This window comes from Nymphalis io, chromosome 1 (genome assembly GCF_905147045.1).
Source record: "Nymphalis io chromosome 1, ilAglIoxx1.1, whole genome shotgun sequence".
NCBI lineage: Eukaryota > Metazoa > Arthropoda > Insecta > Lepidoptera > Nymphalidae > Nymphalis > Nymphalis io.
Window position 1 is genome coordinate 12,864,605 of NC_065888.1, and position 24,741 is coordinate 12,889,345.

Genomic DNA, 24,741 nt, shown 5'->3' on the forward strand with positions numbered 1-24,741 from the left:
ACAACATAAAGTAGATATTATATTATATAACACAAAATATGAATTATAAGACAACCCGTATAAAATGAGTCTATGCCTAGGGATGGATAAAGATGTTTGTAGACAATACAGTCTACATATTTTTGGGAATTCTAACAAACAATATTAGTTATATATATATATATATATATATATATATATATATATATATATATATATATATATATAACTAATACTGATTTAATTACTTTTTATGTTTCGTATATTTCTACCCATCCTCCATTATTCGGCATTACTCATTATATCATAATGCTGCAAAAAACTATTTTATGTTACAAATTTTGAATGTTGATTCAATATAATGGTATTATGTTGATGTAAAATTGTATATAACTTATATACCATTGTCCCACTGGACCCATTTGATTCTCAATTCGAACAAGTAACAATTTACAATTGATTCAGACAAGAATTTACAGTAAAATATTTTGTATATTTTTATACTAATGACATAAAAATAATGCATAGCATTGTACATATTTATAGTACAATGAATACAAAAAATATATATTCATAAATAATTGAATACCTATGAAATATTTTGTAGTATAGATGTTCAATATACAGATTTTTTTATAAATCAATATTGAACAAGTATAGTAAATTATTTTTCAAACGGATATTTTTTTTGTTTCTGTAAAAACAAAAATATACTATATATGTACATTTTACAAAGTTACGTTTAAAATTCAACTAAAACTTAAATAAATACAGTGGAAATTAAACTAAGTTATTCAAGTTAAAAAAAATACTGTTGTAACAATATTTAAAAAAAGAACAAGTATGTTATAAAGTGCAGTAAAAAAATTAGATTATCAGGATTACATTAACATTACAATCTTTTAGTTAATTGGTTAATTATTTTGGTAAGATGGAGCAATTTCATGTATCATCAGCTTATATTGTTATATTAAAAATGTGCTTTTAACTGTTAGACTAAGTTATACCATTTGCTGTTTGTACATTTTACATTCCTTTAATAAGTAACTGATGGACAAAATCAAATCACTTTTGATTATTCTTGCTCTGAGCAAATATACCTTCTGTAGTAGGTGGTAACATTTTAAACATTATGTTATTGTATATTACTCTCGTATCCGGTGGGTAGTCGATACTATCCAGACGTACATGATTTTTTTTATTAGTCTACGAAGGTTGACGAGGTAATGGTCTTCCTTTATGATAACCTTGGTGATAGCTTTGGACGCTGGCATTGCAAGAATTTTAAGCCGGTCCTGACATCACCAATGCGTCGCAAATCGTTTTTTGTAAGATACTTTCATTGTGGGCTCGTTTGTTGGGATACGTCTTATTGCATATGAATGGTATCGGTGTGGTAGCACCACGGCATGTCTTCTTGGAACTTGCAGCGGTGCGCGTTGTTCTTGGCGTCGTATAGTAGCGCGTTGTCGACGTAGGCGTCGCAGGCGCTGCACCACACGGACAGGTCACGCAGGGACAGCGCCAGCGCGTGCTGCGCCGAGCGGTAGTGCTCCTGCATGTGGCCGCCCACGTGACGCCCGCATGCTGTCTGCGAATGGCGCATGTTAGGTTAATACAAACTACATATGATTGCTAAGACTATCATTTTATAGATTTAGAATTTATATAACTTATAAATAGTTTCAAATTTGAAGATGACAACTAATAAAAAATTACTAATATATGTCAACCCCTTCGGGCCAGGTTGGAAAAGGAAGACATTTACATGCTGTGACTTTACTACTTTTGATGTCATAATAATTATAATCAACAAAATCTTCTCGAATCTCTTAATTTTATCTATTTTTTGGTTTTCTTTATAATTATTGTGGGAAAATGTTTGTCGCAGGGGAAAGCTATCTATGAGATCAACAAAAATTTTACTTTTACAAGTAATATTTGAGTAATTTCTATAAATTACACAAGCATTGATTGATTTACTTTTATAAATATGAACTTAATTCAATAATAAGATAATATATATATATCATAAATTGAAATACTTACAATATAACAATGCAAGCACACCCAGTTCTCGTCTGTGTGCTCACAACTAACACATTTCACTCCCTGTTCAAACTTCACATCAGCGGGTATCGCGTACAGTGATTCTAAATGTGGACACCACTGTAAAGGAACCACTGCAAACATTTCTTCATCAACAATCGCTTGCATATTCTCAGCTAAGAAGTCGACTAATGTCGCTGGCTTCTTGTTTTCATTGCTAGTACTCTCCCCGGTTTTATTTCCATTTGCTTTTGATTCGCTAGACTTAGACTCATCTTCTTCATCATCGGTACCACAGTGAATCCCATCAGAGCATTTATTATCTATGCTCAAATTTGACATAATATTTTCAACGGACGACACACTGTGATCTACTTGATTCTTTGAATAATTAACATCAGGCGAGGACGCATCTTCCTTTACAATTAATCCTCTAGATGGCAATGGCTTTTCGATCACGTCTTCTATCGGTAGGGCGAGTTGGAACTTGAGGCTCTTCCAATATTTCTTTTGTACTCTGATAACATTGTTTATAGATTCTACGGCAGACCAATGGCAGACATGTTTGGGGTCGTAATGGTGTAGAATGGGGTCGTCGAGGAGAGCCTTCACACACATGGCCATGGCATACGCTGTACTGGTGATGTTGTAGCCGCCCTCCAGGCATAGTACGACCCGCCCGCCCGCCAGCCCGCTCAGGAATTGGGTCATTCGCCCGAAGCACTCCGGCGTTACCTTACAACCTGCACCATACGGATATTTTTTTAACGAAAGTGTCACTTTATATAAAGACAAAAAATATTGAATTATATTTTTTATTATATCGGAGCTTTTGTAGATAAAATATTGTTACAAGCTAACTTTTCTTAGCTAAGTAGTAAGTGGAATAGTTTTGTATAAAAAATAATTATATATTTAAAAGTAACTTGCAGTGTAACTTTGTAGTACATTATATAGCCCAGCTATTAGCAAATCACAAGGAAAATGTCATATTTTTTTATCTGCATCTGTTCAATTGGAATACACTACGAGACATATTAAAATAATTATTAATTATGGTATCAAGTAACTGAAAATATAATAGTTAAGCTTTTATTATGTATTTTCTGGACATTATACATAAAGTAACCCGTACCTCCAAGTGGGTCGCCCACGCAGGCATCGAAGCCAGCCGAGATAATCACTAGCTCCGGATTGTACTCGTATGCGATTGGCAAAACAACTTGAGTGAAAGCCGCCAAGTATTCTACATCACCCATTCCGCGCTGAAAACGATTAAAAATCAGTCAATTTAAGTTATACTAATATCTGCAATATTTTGCTTTTTGTAACAATGACAGGTTAAATTTAACTTTTTTAATTTATTCAACTTATAATTCGCGCGCGGCATTACAATACAATGGGATGCGACCTTTCAGAACTGGTTTTTTGAATGCTTACATTCAAGTCTTAATTACATTTATGATAAGAAATGTATATTTATTATCATAATGTAAATTAATACTGTTATTTTTTTTAAACTTTACTCAAAGGTTATTTAAGGTATTAACGCTTTTACCTTATTCCAAGGAATGTTAACGTTGAACCCCTCCCCGCGGCCCTCCCCCACAGCCGTGTAGTCCGCCTCTTTGGAATTCGGGAAGAAAGTGCCGTTGTCGTACCGGTGGATCGATATATACAAGATCTAGAATTATGAAAAATTACAATCGTAGGAGCAGTATATTGAACTAGTTTTTTTAAATATTCAGTATAATCATAGCAGCCAGTAAAATATAAATCACATTGCAGATAGTGGAATAGATCCAAATTCACCAGTTTGCACTGTGCACTTTCCAAAATAAACGTAGTCGTAAAGACTTGGTATACAACGAAGAGGAGCCTGCAAGCGCGCAATACCTCGGGCCGGTCGTAGAGCAGGCTCTGCGTGCCGTTCCCGTGGTGCACGTCCCAGTCCACGAGCAGCACGCGGCGCAGGCCCAGCGCGCGCACGGCGTGCACGGCGCCCACGGCCGCGTTGTTGAGCACGCAGAACCCGCTGGGCGCGTCCGCGGCGGCGTGGTGGCCGGGCGGCCGCACCGCGCACGCGCCGCGCCCGCCGCGCCCGCCCGCCACGCGCTCCACCACCTGCGCACGCGCACGCTCACACACCGCTGCTCCCGACAACGCACTTTCTATATTTAGCTAATATTACAAGGACGAACGTAGTTTGTTCGCTACGATTACACGTCTTAACTCTCTCTCGTCTCATCATGAAATTTTTCATATACGTTGTCGGAATTACAGATAAGAACAAAGTCGAAATGAAAATTTTGCAAGGGTCGCTCTGGACAAAACGACCTTAGACATATATTTTACCTGTAAGACGCAACCGGAAGCTATGCTTGCACTCTCGAACGTGTCCGGATGGAAGTATACGGAATCGTAGGCGTCCTTCTGACTGTTTAGATCTCTTAACTTAGTACTTGATAATTCTTTTAACCTGTAACGATATTATATTATAAATTAAAACGTGAATATTCATATACCTTTTAATAAATATTGTTTAACTCCACTCATAAAAATAATATAAGCAAAACATTCATTCCTTTGATAGTAATCAATGGGCCACCAAAAATAAAATTACACTGGCTCACTAAACTTTCAAAAGAATTCTAAATTGCTAATTGTAGATTTGAACAGAAAGTATATCCACCATCTTGCCATTTACTATGTCTATAATACCTGTCTAGATGTTTACGCGTGTGAACAGCGAGGATCTCCTCGTCAGTGGCGCGCCTGGCCTCTATTCGTTGCAACCTCTCTAAGAGGCCAAAGTCGCGAAGCCTCTCATGAATACGCATTATTCGCTCCGGGCACTCGACGTGACCTCTGTTAAAAAAATACTTTTTATATATATAGTCGGACGTGAATATGGGTTACCTAATGATGAATGGTCACCACCGCCTACGCCCGCCCGCGCTTTTAGAAATATTAATCATTCCCTATATGCCACCAACCTTGGCAAGTGAGATGTTATGAGCCTTGTGGCTGTTTTTACATTGGCTCACTCACCCTTCAAACCGGAACACAACTATACTAAATATTGCTAGTTGGCGGTAGAATATATGATGTGTATGGTACTACTATCTGAATGTACTTACGGTTCACAAATATTCTTGTGTTTCAACATGGCCTGGTCATAGACGTAACACACGGGTTCCGGTAGAGGTAGCTCCGTAACTAGAATAAACAAAATTAAAGTATTCATACTCGGTAAAATAAATCGGAAACTAAAATGTTGCTATAGTCGATGTCCGAACAATGTCAGAAGTAACGACAAATGAACATTGAACTTGAACTGACATAATTGGTTGAAATCTATATAATCTGTGGTATTCCTTAGGCATTTACATGTAGTGCATATTATATTAAAAGGTAATAGTAAATGGCATGTAAATCAAGGTTTGTTTTCATTTTTATTTCTTCTCATAGGAATACACATAATATAGAATATTCTGTTCTTTTTAATAGTTTATCGGAGTTTTCTACTAAGGAATTTTATTTTATTTTTTCAGTATGGGGCGGAGTGCTCGCGAATATTATTGTATTCAAAATATGTCATTATAGTGTTATAGTAGTTGATACCTAATCGCAAATGGTTCAGTCGTTCCCGTATCTCCCGCTTGGTGCGGTCGTCCTGCAGAGGGTAGCAGTCCCTCGTGGCGAAGCGCTCGGGCCTCGTCTCGTCGCCCTCCCACCGCACTCGCACCGTGTGCTTCACCTTCTGCCCGTCGCACACGTTTGGCGTGGGGCCCGTGCTGTATGTGGGCTGGTAGTTGAAGCACCGCCAGTGCTTCTTGTGGGCGTAGATACAGTTCAGGATCGATTCCCTTATCCTGGATGGATTATTTATTTTTAAGACTTTTGGACTTTTTCATGTTTAGAATTTAGAATACTGATTTATTTTGTTTTTAATTGAACATATTACTCATTTTTTATTAATCATAGATTCCGGGGTCGACTTCCAGTAAGAGTTTAAGGCGAGATTTTTTTGACAGGGGAACTAGGGAAATGGTTCACAGTCGTGTTCCGGAATTTAAGTAAGCACAGCCGAGGCAGCGTGTTAGAACACGAGCAGTCTCTCTCCTGCTCAGTTGGCTAGTTCTCGAGATGACGGCGTGGCCTGTGGGCTTGTGAGCCTGCCCGGCGAGGACTCACTGGTCGCAGGGCTCGGCGGGCGGCGCGGGGGCGGCGGGCGCGGGGGCGACGGGCGCGGGCAGCGCGAGCAGCGCGCGCAGCGTGAGCGCCGCGCCCTCGGCCAGCGCCGCGGGGCAGTAGCCGCCCTCCAGCACCACGCACACGCGCGCGCACACCGCGCACACCTGCTGCGTCAGCCACGCGTAGCACGCCGGCGACACCTCCATCTCGCCCTGTAGGGGGGGGGCTTATTGATTAAATAAGTCAATACACGGGGCATTTTTCACTCACTTTCATAGAAAATAATACATAGTATATTTAACCACAAATAAAGAAAAAAAATAGTTTTTTTAGTTTGAAAGTAGTTATTAGTATGGATAGCAAAAACATTTGATTCTAGAAAAACGCTCTTTTGAATGAGGAAATTTAATCATATGTAAATTACACATATTGTACATTACATTATATACATAGCCTAGTTAAATACGTGAATCCTATTCGAATATCGCGGATTCAACTTCGTACCGCCACCACCACTAAAGGTTCCCACTTCGGTTTTGTTTACAATTCGTATTCTACTGTGAAGGAAAACATCGTGAAAATATCTGCATGTATTGGATCTTATCCCTTGATATATCCATTGAGTCGCAGTGGACTAGCATAATGAATTAAGCCCCAAGCCTTAAATTAAAACTGGAACAGAGGATTTTTCCCCGCAGTAAGACTCTTAGAGGCCATTATTTCTTTAGTTAAATATATATATATAATAAAATTTGTACTATTTTATATAGATGTACCCTAATTTGTATACACATACAAATTCAAGCCAAACTCACTTTTTCATCGCCTAGTGCAGAATCGTACCCCGCGGAGATGAGGACGAGCTGCGGGGAGAACTGTAAGAGAGGTATATTAACTACATAGAGAGGGCCACGGTACCTCCGGACAGCCGATAGCGGCATCGTATCCCGCTGATATCAGCACCAGCTCCGGTTGGAACTGCGATTAAAATTTAATTTTATCAATCATTTATAATTTGGTAATTATCACTAGTATTCCTGTGGTACAAAATAAGCAATTATATCATTCTATGTACATATATATGAATACAACTCCAGGGCTCTGAATCGGCTCCAACACCTTTTATATCTCCAAGCTCATAGTGTTAAGTTATATATTCTGAAGCATCGGAGATGTTTACCGTATCATGCTGAATACAAAAAATGAATTTGTCTCCGAGTGCAGAGAAAGTTGAGGCGAAAGTAAAGTCATGACGTAAAAATGGGAGTAGAATAATAAAGAATTATAGTTAGAACGAAGGAGCTCAGTGGAGAAGCCGAGGTGTCTGAGTTTTATTCTTAATCGAAGATCGCAGGTTCAAAACTGATCAACTATGACATCTGACGAATCAATCCATACCGGAAGAATGAGGTGAAATACGCTCTAACCCTTCTTCTTAAGAGCAGAAAATAACTTTGCACAGCCTTAAGACATTTATGGCCGTTACTTTTTTTGACTCACATAATACAGAGTAGTCTAAATGTCTGTTACCTCGAGCGCCATGGGCAGAAGGAGCTGGTGCCATATCGCCAAGTAGTCCGCGTCCTTCATCCCGGTGCAGTTGAGCGGCACGTTGAAGTTGTACCCCTCCCCCGCGCCGCTGCCCGTGTAGTGGAAGTCGGCCTGCCGCAAGTTGGGCCAGAACGAGCCGTGCTCGTAGCGATGGATCGAGAAGTATACCACCCTGTATACATTACAGATTATGTATTGAAAATATTAGTTAATAAATAAATATTAGATTTGTTAGAGAATAAAGCCGAGATGGCCTAGTGGTAAGAACGCGTGAATAATAACCGATTATCGTGAGTTCAGGCCCGGGCAAGCACCACTGAATTTTCATGTGCTTAATTCGTGTTCATAATTCATCTCGTGCTTAACGGTGAGGAAAACATCGTGAGGAAACCTGCTTGTGTCTAATTTCATTGAAATTCTGCCACATGTGTATTCTACCAACCCGCATTGGAGTAGCGTGGTGGATTAAGCTCTAAGCCTTCTCCTGAAAAGGGAGAGGCCTTAGTCCAGCAGTGGGACATTAAAAGGCTGTTACTGTACTGTAGAGAATAAATATAAAAGTCTTCTTATAGCCTGGTCATATTCTGTGGTGATACATATTCTATGCAATATGCATATAGCTCTGATACTCTATAGGGACAGCATATAGATATGTATTCTAGACAAATTTATAATACATATGTATTCTATTTAACTTATATACACTTTAATTTTATTTCCAAAATCCCAAAAAAACTCGTGCCGAAATTATATATATATATAAGGTATAAGGTATAAGGCTATAAGGTATATAAGGTATATATACCTATAAGGTTGCTTTGTTATCTTTCCTCCTCCTGTGATTGGAATAAGAAATTATTACCTTGGATCGTCATAAAACATTTGCTGTGTTGCCTGACCGTGATGCACATCCCAATCTATGATCAGTATCCTGTAAATAATAACAAACGATACATAATTAAATTATGAATATATACATCGACATACAAAGCTTTAAATGTAAATATTAGGTCCTTACATATGAAATTAGCGTTTTGTTAAATTCAAATCCGATGCGGCAGTCCAAACCTCCTTTAAAGAGTTTATTGATTCTCGCCCCCATGGTTTTTTTAGTAAAGGGATCAATGAACTATCTATGAGATGGCAAAAGTGCATAGATAACAACGGTGCATACTTTGATTAATTAAATATATTTTACAAAACAAAAAAAGACTTTATAATCTTCCCGTACAAAACGCCAATTTCATATGAAAGGACCTAATATATAAACTTTATATTCATTATGTGTTATACTCCCTTCAATTAAAACTATAGTATATTGAAATGGATTTATACAGACATTTCGAATATTTACGACACTAGAAAAAGTATTATACTATTTTTACAAATATTAATTTTACTGAGAATAGCTTACAATCTACTTTCAAAAGGTAGCCACAATGTTTATATTGACCTCGCCTTTTATTATATTTATTAGGTTAGTGTAATGGACATTATTGCTGCAAATATGTTAAAATCTACAAATAAATCAAAATCATAATATATAATAAACTTTTACATAGACTATCCTATATATTAACAAACTACATATATAAGCTCCAAACCTTCTCCTTTAAAAGGGAGAGAAGGCCTTAGCCCAGCAGTGGGACATTCACAGGCTGTTACTGTACATATATGAGTGATCGAACCCACCGCTCCACTCCCAGCTGCAGCGCGTGCCGGGCGGCCAGCGCCACGTTATTGTAGAAGCAGTACCCGCAGGGCTCGGCGCGCATGGCGTGGTGTCCGGGCGGACGCACGAAGGCGGCTCCGTTCTGCAGCTCACCCGATACCACACGCGACACCAGCTCCAGTGTAGAGCCCGCCGCTATCAGGGCCAGCTCGTGTGTGCTCTGGAACAGTATATATGTGATACATTAATTTAAATACTAAAGGCAAAATAACTGTGGTAAGGTATATAAACTATTATTATAGAAGTCAGCGACGTGATTCGGTCAATTCGCAAAATGCGGAGTCCTGGGAAGCAATCGGGTTACTTGGGACTATTAACCACTTGAACCCCTACCTTCAAAAAAGGTAGGATAGTGTACAAATTATTAATGTGAAAAAAAGTACACTGTTTCTTTGTGCTGTGCTCCACACATGGCTTGGTGGTGGCTCTCCTCTATGGGCGAAATTATTATAACCTTGAATAAATTCATGAGGTTTTTATTATATACCCATAAAAAGATATCAAACTTACAGGATGAATATATATGGCATCATATTTCGAGGACAGATCTTCCAAGTACTCGACATCATTATTTTGATGTGTGCTTTCTAGCATGTCAATAATTGCCGGAGAGTGTAATGTTTCTATTTCTTCTCTTGTAGCTGCCCTTGGCGTTAATACTTTACATTGTTCTATTAGATTTAACTCTTTGCACCTGAAAAATTATGTTATATTTATTAAATTAATTACTTATATAAGATTAAATTATGTAGTATTTATTAAAAATAAAATACTTTGTTGTACACCAAAATAAAGAAAACAACATTACAAAAATTTCCACTCTCTAAAAATTCTTTTTTCTACCATTGTCTCCTAAGGGTTAGAGGAGAAAAATTGCTACATAAACAAATAAAAAAGCAGACTTACATTTTGTACTATGTAAATTTTGAAAAGGTTTTAATATTTAATATATGCAGGCAGAATAATATAACATTAAAACAAATTAAATATAAGTTACACCAAAAAGACAGCATGCCTGTGGACATACAAATACAATATATAAAAAAATCTTACATGTTTCTTTCATTGCAAATCTCTGACCCTAAGGTTGTTCAATAACATGACATATAATAATAATATTATATTATGATTGTGTACATCAGATGAAAAGTCCACAGATATCAATTTTATGCCATAAATTAAAAAAAAAACATACGAAATGAACAATATTATATAATATAATTACTATTATTATCACTAATCAACTATCTCTTCAGAATTATATTTTACAATTTCTTAATTTTGGAAACTTATTTTCAAAATTATGGTAATACCTGTTGATGACACTTATCAGTCGCTCAGGGCATTCCGGATATTTATCATCCCACAGACATCTATGCTCTGCCATGCGTGGCTCGCTAACAAAACCAGTTGGGCCTTTCATTTTTAATTTTGACTCCATTGCCTTTAAAAATGATATATTATTACTAATAACTATAGGAATTAAATAAATATAATGGCAAAATATACAAATTATATAATATATATAATATTCAATAGGATACACTTACAATTTGATAAGGATCCCGCAAAATTGTGTCAACAGCTTGCTTCTTCTTTTGTTGAGCTTTTTTCTTGGCAGCTAGCAGTGAAGCTGAAGGCTGTAAAAATAACAGTATAAATTTTTACTATACTTCACATAACCCACTTTTCAAGAGATAAACAATGTTATTATCAGCTAATACTTTATTTGCACAAATGACTGAATTATATGGAAGCTATATAATTGTAATTGTTTTTATGATTTCACAATCCCCTTGTTAATGTCACTTGTTATAATAGTAATAGGAATTCGTTTTATACTTAATATTTTATTTTACATTTATAATCTTTTATATCAGAACATATCACAAGCTGTAATCTCATACTATCAATGTAGTAAATCCTTTTATACAGTAATGATTTAATATTTTTTAAACACAATTTACTGTTTATGCTAAAGCTATAAAAAACTATGCTAAATTTCTTCTTTTTTTAGATTTTTTTTTAAATATATATGTGGTTGTAATTGATTGTTGATTTTGATTAACAAAATAAATTGATACCAATCAATTTACAATTTGTTTCGAATCATAACAATGTTATATTTATGAAAATTCTAAAATGTTCAATAAAAATATCCTGTTCTATAACTATACTTAAAACTGAAAATTGCAAATAAAGTATGAAAACATTTAAAACAAATGAATACACAACCATTCTTACTACTTTACTTACTTAAAATTGCAAATAAAGTATGAAAACATTCAAAACAAATGAATACACAACCATTCTTACTTTAACACCTGCAGACATAGCACGTGTCTGAATTTTTGCTTTCCTCGCACCATTTCTCGTCACAACAGAAGACGGTGGAGTTTTCTTCAACTCCCCAGCTGAACGGCGCGTCTGCGCACTTGGAGGATCCGACTACACACAATAAATTTAAAAATAAACAAAGCGCAACTGTACAATGAATATCGAATATATAACTTAAATAATTACCATTGTTTAAAAATATGTATAATTTAAGTCACAGTTACAAGAATTTAGTCTTATTTCCTATTTAAGATTAATCTACATGGTCGTCATTACATAAATATAAACAACAAACACTATTCAGCACTTTGATGACTTTTCCAGTTTCCTTTTTCTCATAAACAAACTTGACGTCTAACAAGTTTGTGACCTTGTCATAACATAATATCAATAGGGATTTTGAGAATTTCAAAAACAAACAGATAACACTAATTTTCCAAAAATGTAAACAAAGTACTAAAAAAGGGTCTCATTAATATAAAAAAAATATGTATTAATCAGTTACGAAAAGCCTTGCTATAACAGTACAGTAGTTTTATATTAGTTAATCAACTATGTTGTGTATGGAAAAAAATAGTAATTAAGACGTAGAAACAGAAGTGATAAACGCATTAAGCAATGATTTTCGCACCGCCTACAAAATAAGCAAATAGTGAATGGGCCTTCGAGTTTGTCTCAAATGTCAAAATTGTTACAACTTAAGTCAGTTAATATATTTTTATTATAGATAGGTACCTACTGTAGACAGAGAAACTAATCTGTCTACGGTACCTACCTACTACTACCGTCAACGCTGTACTAACTAAAGTCAAACGCTCAAACTTCAAAACCGAGCGTAGCGATGACTGCGATTGGATAATTATCTTTTATCAGCATATTTTATTGATATGAGTTTATATACGATACATCTTTCTTATCAGAGGTGAAAGGCGGGAAGATAAAATGTTTTTGAAAACGCAGATTTTTAAGGCAATTTCATTTAAGAATCCAGTGAAGTTGCCTTTATCGTATTGGATTTTAGTTTTTATAAGATTTGCTTTGACTTTGATACCGCAAAGAGGATATATACACCCAGATGAGTTCTTTCAAAATGTAGAAGTGATTTCAGGTATGTTTCGTTATTATATATATATTTTTTAAATTCATATTGCTATAATATTATTGTTATTATCATTGTTGTCATAGTTCCGTGGCTATAGTATAGATATATAGATCTATACTATAAGCAAGTAATAATAATTATATATTTAAGGTAATAGCAGCCAATGCTGTAACATAGTGATTCAAAATTGCTTTGATGAGCCTATTTACATTGACTGCCTTGTTGATCTAGTAACTAATAATAAAATAAGGCCGCAGACCCCAAGGTTCTGGGTTCAAATGCCCAGATTGGGCCAGTAAAAAAGTTATTGGGTTTTTCTGTTGTAAATTCCCAGTAGCAGCCCAGAGTCTGTAAGTTTCCCATGCCTCAGAAAGCATGTAAAGCCATAGGTCTTGTACTTGAACTCTTTCTGGTTATTTTGGATTGCCGTCCCATTGGATTATGTGAGTTAGGGAAGAGAGAGTGCACCTGCGCTTGCAAACACACTTGTTCACTATAATAAGTCTTGTGCAGTTGTCTAATCTCTCTAGAGATTTTCAAATTTTTGAAATAAGAATTATAATTGATGATGACATGATGATTATAATTAAACCAACCTGCCCGTGATTTCTTGTATTATACTACTATATATACAAACTATAAAAATGGAATTTATAGTAATTTTTTTTATTTATAAATATAGTGTTTTCTATTTATTCCTAAGCTGTATTAAAAATCGATTGATAATTTATATGTCATAAAAAAATATGTTTTTTCAGGTGATATATTTACAATAGATGTTGCAAGAACTTGGGAGTTCAACCCTAAATTTCCTGTACGAAACATTTTTGTACCTAAAATCATATTAGGCCCACCCCTTCACCTTATACGAATCATCAACCCTTATACAAAAAATCTTATCAATATTGACTTGAAAACCCCCTATTACTTACTCACATTGCCGAGGTTATTTATTTGCTTCCTCTCACTCATTAATGATTACTGTTTATATAGAATATGTACTATGTATGGACAGAATTTTAGAAATAGACTTAACATATTCGCTACTTCTTATGTGATACTTGTGTATTGCTGTAGAAGTTTTTCTAATGCTTTTGAAATGATATTTTTCTCTATTCTTTTATTTCTGGTAGCTGAATGTATGTTTAAGTCGGATGTGGTAATATATCACAATGAATTTTTGAATGAAAAATATAAGCAAGCAAAAACGATAGTGGAAAAAGTAAAAATTTATAAACTGACAACTCACCTACCTGATCATTCATTGAATCATGTTATACCTATTGCAACAATTGTAGTGATAGGGATATTTAATCGTCCAACTTTTATAGGGTTTGCATTCCCACCTTTATTTTTCTGGTTACACAGGGGCTTGGGATCTAAGGTAGTGGGATTTAAAGACTTCCATTACAGAATATTTGTATTACTTTTTTGTGGAATACCCTCCACTCTTTTACTGATTCTAGTAGATTCGGGCTATTATGGCTATCTAACTATGGCTGACATTGAATCACTAAAATTATCTTGGAATAACTGGGTCGTGACACCTTTGAACTTCTTACGATATAATTCTGATAAGAGGAACCTCATTGAACACGGACTTCATCCACGCTGGCTCCACATCGCCGTCAACGTACCGCTACTATTTAATGTGATTGGTCTAATGGCTTTCTTCACAATATTGATACATGTTTACAGGTAACATTATAAATGAATTAGAAATTGTTTTAGTGTACCATAATTGATGTAGATAAGTTGATTTATTAAGCCTTCGATTTCAGATTCGTCCGCGGGCAATACAGTAAGTTACCAAGGATACAAAGCATCACAGGGCTGATGATATTTGCAATTATTGTTCCCGTTGGAATATTATCTCTTTTTCCACACCAAGAGGCTCGCTTTATCATACCTGTACTGGTGCCGCTGGTTTTCTTGTACGGTAATAATTTATACCCAAACGACAGCGATACTAAAAGAATCAAGCTATTGAAGAAACTCCTTCGCATGGTATGGTATACCCTGAACATAGTGTTAACGTTGTTTTTCGGTTTTATTCATCAGGGTGGTATTTACCCGTTTGCTAGTAATCTTCATCGAGAAATTAAAAGTTCATACGGAGTGCACACTCACGTTATTACGACGCATAGTTACAGCATACCGACTTTTCTTCTTCAATTGGAAAGCACGAATACAATCTATAAAGACAAGAGATCCGGTCACAAGTATAAACTAGCACCGACGACCTTTTTAAATAAATACGGCTCAATGCCGATGGAAAATATATTTATAAAAGTAGATGAAGTTTTAACGAATGCAGAAATATTATTACATAAATATGAGAGACAGTATAGGTTCTACCTCGTCTCACCGTGTTCTTTGGAGCATAAATTAAGACACGAGAGCAGTAAATATCCTCACATCGATGTGAAGGAAGAATTTTCCTACTACCCTCACTTTTGTTCGGAGGCACTTCCTGAATTTCCTAACAGGTATGATAACTTCTGTTCTGAACATAACATGCTACGAGCGAATGAATCTCGCGCCGTTGATCTGACAATGTACCAAAGAATCTCATGTTTCTTTAAAAGATTTTGCTTGAGAGTATATCGAATAAATCCCGCAACGAACTTTTTAATCGATTTTTAGTAATTTGTAAGTATTTTTATAAAAAATGCTGGATCAGATCTTTATTTAGGACATTATTTTGCTATGCCTATGCTAGACATTGGATCAAAACTTTGACTGCTTAACATATATCGTGGTCAATTTTGAAGAGATTTAGATTTAAGTAGATAGTGCAATATTTATCTTATCAACCGATGTGGCGTACGATATATTTTTTATTAATTTTAATAATAATATTAATTGGGGACATTTTTCACACACGGCCATCTGATCCCAAATTAAGCTTGTACAGAGCTTGTGCTATGGAAACCAGACAACTGATATTGATTTGCTATATCGTTTAGCACAAAACTAAAAAAAAACTATTTATAGTTATAGATAGGTATTCGTCTACATAGGATAGCTAAAATAGATTAAAAGTACCACAAAGTGCAATGTGGAAAAATCATATTGTTACGTTAGTTTATACGTACGTATATATTACGTTTTGTTAGTTTGTGGGTAATGAAATGTCATCGGTGAAAATAAGAAGTAATTTATTTGCACCGTACACAATACCAAATGGCTAAGTTGTTCACAGAGGCTCCAAATGCTTTGTTTAAGTCGCAGGCTTCTTCCTTCTTCGTCAGTTCCCAGAGATATTTAACTCTCTAATTGAGCTGATTGATAACAGTTCTAGAATGTGATACTAAGTGCAAAGTGTTTAATTTTAGTTCTTGATTGATATACGTAGATATGATTAAAGCCCTTTCATCTTCAAACTCATTAGCATGGTTTGGGCCGTGCTTGAAAGGCGGGGGGAGGGCGCTAGTACTTTTTGCCCTTCTAAGATTTAGTATTTTTGTCAGAAAATGTAAATATCCATGTCGTGATTGCAATTATTCTGGCAGGCAATCCATTACTTTACATTTACAGGCTACCATCAATTTTTGTCTAGAGAAATTTTTCTATCCCTATGATAGAAAATTTGGGAAAATAAAATTTTTAAGATCTTTATGTGAGATTTTGGTATCACCTTTTTGTTCAAATCCTCCGCCATCTTACGTCTTGCTCCAGAATAAATATTAATGAACCCTCTTTCACTTGATTATCTTCAACTGTTGGTTCTTATATGATTGAATCTGCAGATACATATTTATCTGAGTCTCTTGGATCTCATATGCTTACTCCTTCTTGCCCTTGCCTTTGATCCATTCGAGCGTATAACCACCAATTTAATGTTGTAGATTCTAATACCGTGCCCATATTTCCAGACCTGTTGGGCTCCTCGTAGTTTAGTACAGACAGGACTACAGACTCTCTGTGAGAGTTTCAGAAAACCCTTTTCTGTACAATTTTTTTTTGGTCACTTTACGCTCCTTTAAAAACTTCGAATTAAATGTTTGCATTTACCTTTATCACTGTTTAAAAAAATAGCTTGATCGTAACAATATATATTATCTGTTGTACACATCCAATAATAATGGTCAGAAATACCATTACGTAACTACATTATTTACAATTCATTTTGAAAATATTTGATCACATTTTTAGGACCGGCTTAAACAAGCGACTGTTTTACTATCATAAGCTTAGTTATTGTAAATACGAGTAATTGTAAGAAAATTTGTATCTACGTTAAGCGCATGTAACATGAAACGGAGTGATATCTGTATTTATAATAAATTAATAATAAAAAAAATCGCATGTACTAGCTTTAAATTGCATCGTCAGAATAATGATATAGATTTTAATTCTAAAAAAGAAATTAAATTTGAATTCACGATAACATGACATATAATTTAAAAATAAAATTGAAGGGAAAATATTATTTAACATCCACCTTCCCATCGTTATTTATAATCAAGGCCATATAGGTTTGTTAAATACAATCAACGGTTATTAAAAGAGTTATTTAAATGCAAAATATAGTATTTGTGCTTTGCGTTAATGGGCTATGGCTTAGTTAATAATTAGGTCTATATAAGCAAGCTAGCATTAATGAAGTTATAGCAAAGTTTTAGAATTCAAGAGACAGTTTCAAATACATTCCGTGTTACGTAATTCTTCATTCCACAATTTTTAATTGCTCGTGTTTGTATATGTTTGTTGATGTATATTCAATTTTACGTTTCCTGTCAGTTAAATCCACTTTATTAAAACACATTTACTCTGTCATCGTCATTAGGAACGATAAATCGAAAGTGACTAGTCCTGATTTAAGAAAAAAATACTCAATATGTATTATGTTATGCCATAAAAATATATTTGTAAGTATGTACCTGTGTTAAAGTTGGGGTACCTATATATACAGTGCAATCTCGATACAACTAAACTAAAGGGAATTAGATAATCTTCGTTATACCAAGTAATTTCTTACAATGAGTTTTGTTTATCTTTAACAAGGTAAAAAAAACTATGTTTAAATACTTAGTTTTTGTTTCTATGCGACGCGCGATGGGTAAGTATTAAGGAAGACATTTTTCGTTACGCAGCCATTGAAACTTTCAACTTTTCGAAGAATTTGTTAAATCGAGGAAATGATTATTTTGAGGCTCGTTATATTAAGGTTGCGCTGTATATATATTAATTTTGTAAAATTATTTTTTAATAAATAAATTATACAAAAATAAACAACACTGACGTTTTATTTTTTACCAATTAGTAAGATGAGCTTTTTTATGATCTCAAAAAACATATTTAAAATATATATATATATATGTTTAATCATACTTTATGCAAGTTGAGACGTGATGTTGGAACCTAAAATAATCATTTTACCTTTTTGATTGTCCTAAAAACTTGAACTCCTCAAGTCGTCTATAGTTTTATCACCTTCTATAAAAAACTGTATCACCTCATTGCCGCTCCACATTACCGGAGTTTTGCCTTGCTTGATGACGAAATTAAAGAAGCTTATTAGTTTTTACAGGACCGAAGTCCTGCCTCCCTTAAACAGTTGTAGTTATAGTAATAACATCAACGCTTTGCTGTTTATAAGCTTTCCTAAAATCACCACAAGTCCTACTGGTTTCTCCAATTTTATAGTGTACGACTGCCATGAAGATACTTCTTTGAGTATCTCAAGCATAAAGGCAATAACTACTATTTTAAGTTACATCATACGAGGCTTACCTAACTTGAGAATAAATACATTTATTTCGGCTCTATCAGACGAAATCAATGTTTGTATCTTGTTTGATTTTTACCTTTTTTATAAATGTAGACCACAAAATAATGACGGGTAACCTTTAGATTTCAATATACATATATATATATATGTATATAGTTTTAGTTTTACCAATTGAGTATTGATAATCGTATCATAATGAATAGAGGAGGTTCAAATATTTTTATCTTTATCGTGATATTAAATTGCTTTCTTGTCAAACCGAGACCCATTTTTAATTGTTATTCGGAACAGGGCAGATTGTTTTTTTTTGTTCAGGATGGTCACACTATCTGTAAATATCAAATAAAATCTTTTCCGTCAAACGTCAAACTGAGAAGTGACAGCCTGACCTTTAAATTGACACCTAAAAGACAAAACCAAAAGGAAACTTGGCTTTTATTAACTTAAATAATTGTACATAATAAAGTGACAATATATAACATTTGACAAGATTAAAAGAATATTATGATTTCTTCATAAATTATACGTCGTAAATATTGTTCCATTATATCTCATGATATTTTATTATTTTGGAATTTCAAATATCAGATAAATATGAATAAACAAGAAGAAACTGTAAAAACAGCCCTGCATATGTGCTTAAGAGTCATAAAAATGTACGACTGGCTTCTGAATCTCTATGTTTTGGTATGTCAATGGTTATACTTCTACAGATTGTAGAAAGTATATGTGTATAATATATTATTGATTATATATTTATTACATTTATTTTAAGGATTTCTTTGTTGATAATCACTGGATGAAACTACCAATGTCATGGCAACAATGTTTTAGAGATATGGACCCAAAAGATTTGGGTGACATTATTACTGGGGAAAAGAATAAATATATATTACCTCTCTCTTTCTTAGCTTTGTTAAAAGCTGTTACCAGTCTTAACTTACCTCGCACTGGGTACAAATACAAATGTTCAATAATTAATCAGGAGTTGCAAGACAATATAGGCCACCCTAAACTTAAAAACTTATACGTAAAGCATGTTAAATTAAAAAAAAGACATGAAATCAATATGATGTCTGATTTCGTGTATAGTACAGCTCTGAAGAGTCAGTGTAATGCAGTACTAGATTTTGGATCTGGTTTGGGACACTTAGTAAGAATACTCGGCTATAAATATAACTTATCAGCTGTGGGAATTGAAATGCAAACTCAGTTGACAGAGGAAGCTAGGTCTGTATTATGGGTATGTATGTACTCAGTTATGTATGAAAATAATAGAAAGGAATTATTATTTATAATTGTAAAAAAGTTTATTTTTTCAGAAAACTTGATTTAGAATTTGAATACACTGCAAAGAAACATTTAACAGAAGAATGTATGTCGAATCTCCGTAGACCAACACATTTTAATGTCACATTGACTTCATTAGATCAGTTACATAAAATATCATTACCAAATACTGTTAACAATTATGGTTTAATTGGTCTTCATCCATGTGGTGATTTAGGTCCATTATTGATTAAGCACTTTGTTAAAAGTGACAAGGTGAAATTTATATGTGTTGTGGGTTGCTGTTACATGAAAATATCATGCAATAATGACCCTTGTGGTTATCCAATGAGCAGATATGTGAGACAGTTAGATAATTCATTGACTTTCGTTAGTAGAGAGATAGCTTGCCATGCAATAGAAACATATTGCCAGAAGTTGTGTAGAGGTGACTATAGAGATTTAAAGGTAACTATTTTCATTTTTTTTTTTTGTAATGGCAAAAGTATTTCACCGAACTCTATGATATGTTTCTAAATTATAGGTACATGCATACAGAGCCGCATTAGAAAAAATATTGGTAGGAATGGATCCTGAATTTAAGCATATGCCAATCAGAAGTGTGAAGCACACCAATGATATGTCATTTGAAAGGTAATAGGACCTTTAAAGTAATAATTATTATTCAAGGCTATTTATAATTATAAAATTATAATTACATAATTGAATTATTATAAAAAATTGTGGTAATAATAAATAATGGATTGCAGAGGATTTTATGTCTGTGTGTGTTCATTTGCTATCTCCTCTCAAAATCGGTGTTTGATGTTGATGATTACTATGGAAAGATTGTAATACACTTTTATATAATTCTATATACATATTAAGTATGTAGTAGGATAAAATACATTTAAAGGAAGTTTACAAACTAGAAAGCTTATTTAACATTATAAAGTGAATCTATGTGCCAAATTTTAGCTTTCACTACTCGGTACTTTTGGCTGTTTGAATAAGCTTATGGGAAGATAGTCAGTCAGGGAAAACGATTTTATAACTATCGATTTTAATTAATGTTATACTTTCCAGCTATTGTGAAGCAGCTCTTCAGCATTCTCCTCTCAAACCACTTCAAACTAAAAATGTAGAGGAGGAATTGAAGCAGTGGAAACGCGTAGTTGTTTTGTACACGTTACGACTCATGATGGCGCCACTAGTAGAAACTGTCATCCTTCTGGACAGGCTATTGTTTATTTTAGAACATGGTATGTGTTTAATGAAATTTTATATACGAAGAAATCACACTTTTTACGTTGCTCATTGACACTGGTCATTCACTGGTGGTAGGGCTTTCTGCAAGCTCGTCTGGGTAGGTACCACCCACTCATCAGATATTCTACCGCAAAACAGCAATACTTGATATTGTTGTGTTCCGGTTTGAAGGGTGAGTGAGCCAGTGTAATTACAGGCACAAGGGACATAAAATCTTAGTTCTCAAGGTTGGTGGCGCATTGGCTATAAGCGATGGTTGACATTTCTTACAATGCCAATGTCTAAGGGCGTTTGGTGACCACTTATCATCAGGTGGCCCATATGCTCGTCCACCTTCCTATTCTATAAAAAAAACACTAGTGATAAGAATTGGTTCGGTCAAAACAAATAAATTAACAATACAACAAGTGGATGAAAGTGTTATGTCGCATTTGTGTATCACTTAACTTGAAGGTCACACATAACCTTCAATTTCACAAAACAAATTTCTTAAGGTCACATGACACATGTGGTTTTAATGTTGATGTTTATATTAAAAATATATATATTTTTATAATGATAACTAATATAATAAATGTGAAAGTGAATTGTTTATTGATTATCATTCAACTGATCATCAACTGAAATTTTGTGCAGAAATAAAATAAATAATATTCATTCGTATAGACATTTAATAAAAGAAAATACATCAAACACATTTACATATTTTACACATCTATCGCGACTTATGTACAGATGTAAGACAACAATTTACTCCTAACTTAAGAATTCACAACAACAACAACAAAGGCAAACAACAAAAAAATCTTTGGCACACATTGTATAGAATAACATTTATAAATAATACTTCTGCGTCTTTGGTCCGTGTCGATATTCCTCAGTTAAACAAACACCCTTTAAATATTTAGATATATATTCATATATATATTACTAGCTTGATTTTTTTTGTTTACATTGATTTAATAAATACTTTTCAGGTATACCCTGTGCAATATATCCCGTCTTTGATCCGAAGATATCTCCACGCAATCACATAATTGTTGGAATAAAGTCTTAATATGTAATACAGTAATGGTCATTTTATTTATTTGCTAAATATATACCTCAAAACAAAAATTAGGTATCTGAAGTTTTTCTGTGATATGCAATTTCCATCCTTTTAAGGTAAGACCGCACTGAGCTTAACTGCACTGAAGTGGACCGGCACCGCGCGACATGGTTCTTTTAGTTTGAATGCAGTATTTAATAAATTTAGTAAAGGGCGGTGGGTGAGTCATACGGCAAACTCCGAGTTCGGGTCGGAGGACTCGGAGATGACATGACGTGATAATAATATATAATTCGTTTGGCATTTTGGAAAAACTTCTTTCCAATTGAAGTTATTTTTTAGTATTTATTATATAATTGTGAGATTTTGAAATTATTAAAAGATTTTAATATTTTGACCAAGATTTAGTGCGAATAAGAAGCTTATATATTATGTGAATAATGGGAGACTACCAGACTAAAGGTGGTTAGCATTGCCGTGCAGTCTTCTGCCGCGAGGTGTGTTTTATCTCGTACGATTTCATATAACAACAATATTATGCCTCGTCGTTCCACTCAGTGTGATATTGCCTTTAAATCGTTTATTTGCACTTTATCACATTATCGGAGAAAAGGTAAAGCGCGATGATGGAAATGCATAACGCTTATCAAGCATTGAAAAGTCACAAACCAAACGATAACAATTTAAATTTTTTAGAGTTATAATATAGACAGAACAAGAAAAAAATATACTAAATAACATATTATTTATTCCTAAATAAAATCAACGAGTCATACGCTAGGCTTTTGGACAATTGTGTAAGAAAAATGACACCAAGATACAGATAGATAGAAAATCATGTCTTAATATTCTAATGTAATGGACTCTCCGTATTACGTAACAATTCCGTTCCTTCAGGTTAAATGAATGAATGAATGATATACTCGCATAAAACCGAAAATTTGGTTAATTCATTGAATATCGTAGTATCTATATCATTTTTCTTCTTTTCATCTAGCCGAGTTGGCCCAGTGGTAAGAACGCGTGAATCTTAACCGATGATCGTGGGTTCAAGCCCGGGCAAGCACCACTGACTTTTCATGTGCTTAATTTGTAATTATAATTCATCTCGTGCTTTACGGTGAAGGAAAACATCGTGAGGAAACCTGCATGTGCCTAATTTCACTGAAATTCTGCCACATGTGTATTCCACCAACCCGCACTGTAGCAGCGTGGTGGAATAAGCTCCAAACCTTCTCCTCAAAAAAAAAGGGAGAGGAGGCCTTAGCCCAGCAGTGGGACATTTACAGGCTGTTACTGTTACTGTACTGTATATCATTTTTTGTTTAATCCCTGAAACAATTTTATTCATTTGTTATTTTTTGGTTTTATCGTAGTGACGATAGTAAATTATTACAGAAACATGGTTTTAATTGTATTTTAAATTGAAACTGTCGGACCGCATAGTAGATTTTTTTTTAATTATACGACGTTAAATAACCATTAACCATTATACCATTTAAACAGGGACCAAAAAAAGTTGAGATGGCCCAGTGGTAAGAACGCGTGAATCTTAACCGATGAACGTGGGTTCAAACCCGGGCAAGCACCTCTGAATTTTCATGTGCTTAATTTCTGTTTATAATTCATCTCGTGCTTTTCGTTGAAGGAAAACATCGCGAGGAAACCTGCATGTGTATGTGTCTAATTTCATCGAAATTCTGCCACATGTGTATTCCACCAACCCGCTGCTCCAGCGTGGTGGAATAAGCTCTAAACTTTCTCCTCAAAAAGGGAGAGGAGGCCTTAGCCCAGCAGTGGGACATTTACAGGCTGTTACTTACTTACTTAAACAGGGACCTGGATTTTGTTACGTATAATAATAAGGTGCATTACATTAGATGCGTTTGTATAGCGATGGACAGATCATGTACATCAGGCAGTGGGCGGCGGCAACATGGGCGCGGGCTCGTCCTCCGAGTCGTCGGAGTGCACGCGGGTGAAGCGCCGTCGCTCCAGCAGCCGACGGAGCTTAAACTCGCTTTGACCGTACTCCCATCGCCGACGGTTGACCGATTTGCGACCTAAATTTCGAATTCACTATAAAATAGTTATTTCTTTTTTATTTTTAATACAAGTTGTTTTTTTATATATTTTAAAAATATAAATCCTTATTTTAAATTGTGTTATTTTTAAAATACTTTTTTTTTATTAACAATAAACTTTTCGAACTCTACATAGACAATGTATAGCAGTGGTAGATGTTGTTTTCTCAAATAATCTTTGGGTTTGAAAAATTATCAACTTTTAATTTCAATTCGCTATAAATAATCTATTTTTATTATTTTTGAGTTGATCAGTATAAGCTTATGATAAAAAGACCAATATAAATATCCTTTGTTGCTGTATAAAAAAAATGTCAGAAACGGAAATGAGTCACTCTACTAAGCAGTTTAAATGGCAGATAAGTGTATCGAACTTAATGAATAATA

General features: G+C 34.5%; 3 protein-coding genes across 6 annotated transcripts; 2 read left to right on the top strand and 1 right to left on the bottom strand.

The window, feature by feature from the left end:
* Positions 1-193: 193 nt before the first annotated feature.
* On the bottom strand, positions 194-12,605 carry LOC126769896 (histone deacetylase 6). Of its 3 annotated transcripts, none has more exons than XM_050488869.1 (20): positions 12,544-12,594; positions 12,032-12,215; positions 11,825-11,956; positions 11,059-11,148; positions 10,822-10,952; positions 10,019-10,202; positions 9,469-9,668; positions 8,639-8,707; positions 7,756-7,948; positions 7,144-7,203; positions 6,226-6,437; positions 5,653-5,903; positions 5,169-5,247; positions 4,750-4,896; positions 4,384-4,507; positions 3,925-4,152; positions 3,587-3,712; positions 3,164-3,293; positions 2,029-2,771; positions 194-1,570 (listed from the first exon to the last, which is right to left on the bottom strand). In XM_050488869.1, exons 2-20 carry the CDS (start codon positions 12,032-12,034, stop codon positions 1,349-1,351), a joined length of 3,324 nt encoding a protein of 1,107 aa, XP_050344826.1. In that variant the 5' UTR covers positions 12,035-12,215; positions 12,544-12,594; the 3' UTR covers positions 194-1,348. The 3 variants fall into 3 exon arrangements, with proteins under 3 accessions (XP_050344826.1, XP_050344836.1, XP_050344816.1); XM_050488879.1 differs by lacking the exon at positions 12,544-12,594 and adding an exon at positions 12,477-12,540; XM_050488859.1 differs by lacking the exon at positions 7,144-7,203 and adding an exon at positions 7,041-7,100 and having other exon boundaries at positions 12,032-12,605.
* Positions 12,606-12,630: 25 nt separating this feature from the next.
* LOC126770014 (GPI mannosyltransferase 4) lies at positions 12,631-18,167 on the top strand. Of its 2 annotated transcripts, XM_050489135.1 has the most exons (4): positions 12,631-12,953; positions 13,706-14,645; positions 14,729-14,886; positions 15,009-15,309. In XM_050489135.1, the coding sequence occupies exons 1-4, from the start codon at positions 12,788-12,790 to the stop codon at positions 15,029-15,031; spliced, it is 1,287 nt and encodes a 428-aa protein (XP_050345092.1). In that variant the 5' UTR covers positions 12,631-12,787; the 3' UTR covers positions 15,032-15,309. The 2 variants fall into 2 exon arrangements, with proteins under 2 accessions (XP_050345092.1, XP_050345083.1); XM_050489126.1 differs by having other exon boundaries at positions 14,729-18,167.
* A 908-nt stretch (positions 18,168-19,075) lies between these two features.
* Positions 19,076-22,294, top strand: LOC126770267 (methyltransferase-like protein 25B). Its single transcript, XM_050489567.1, has 6 exons — positions 19,076-19,371; positions 19,460-19,914; positions 20,007-20,421; positions 20,498-20,607; positions 21,040-21,215; positions 22,200-22,294. Exons 1-6 carry the CDS (start codon positions 19,279-19,281, stop codon positions 22,277-22,279), a joined length of 1,329 nt encoding a protein of 442 aa, XP_050345524.1. The 5' UTR covers positions 19,076-19,278; the 3' UTR covers positions 22,280-22,294.
* Positions 22,295-24,741: the final 2,447 nt, after the last annotated feature.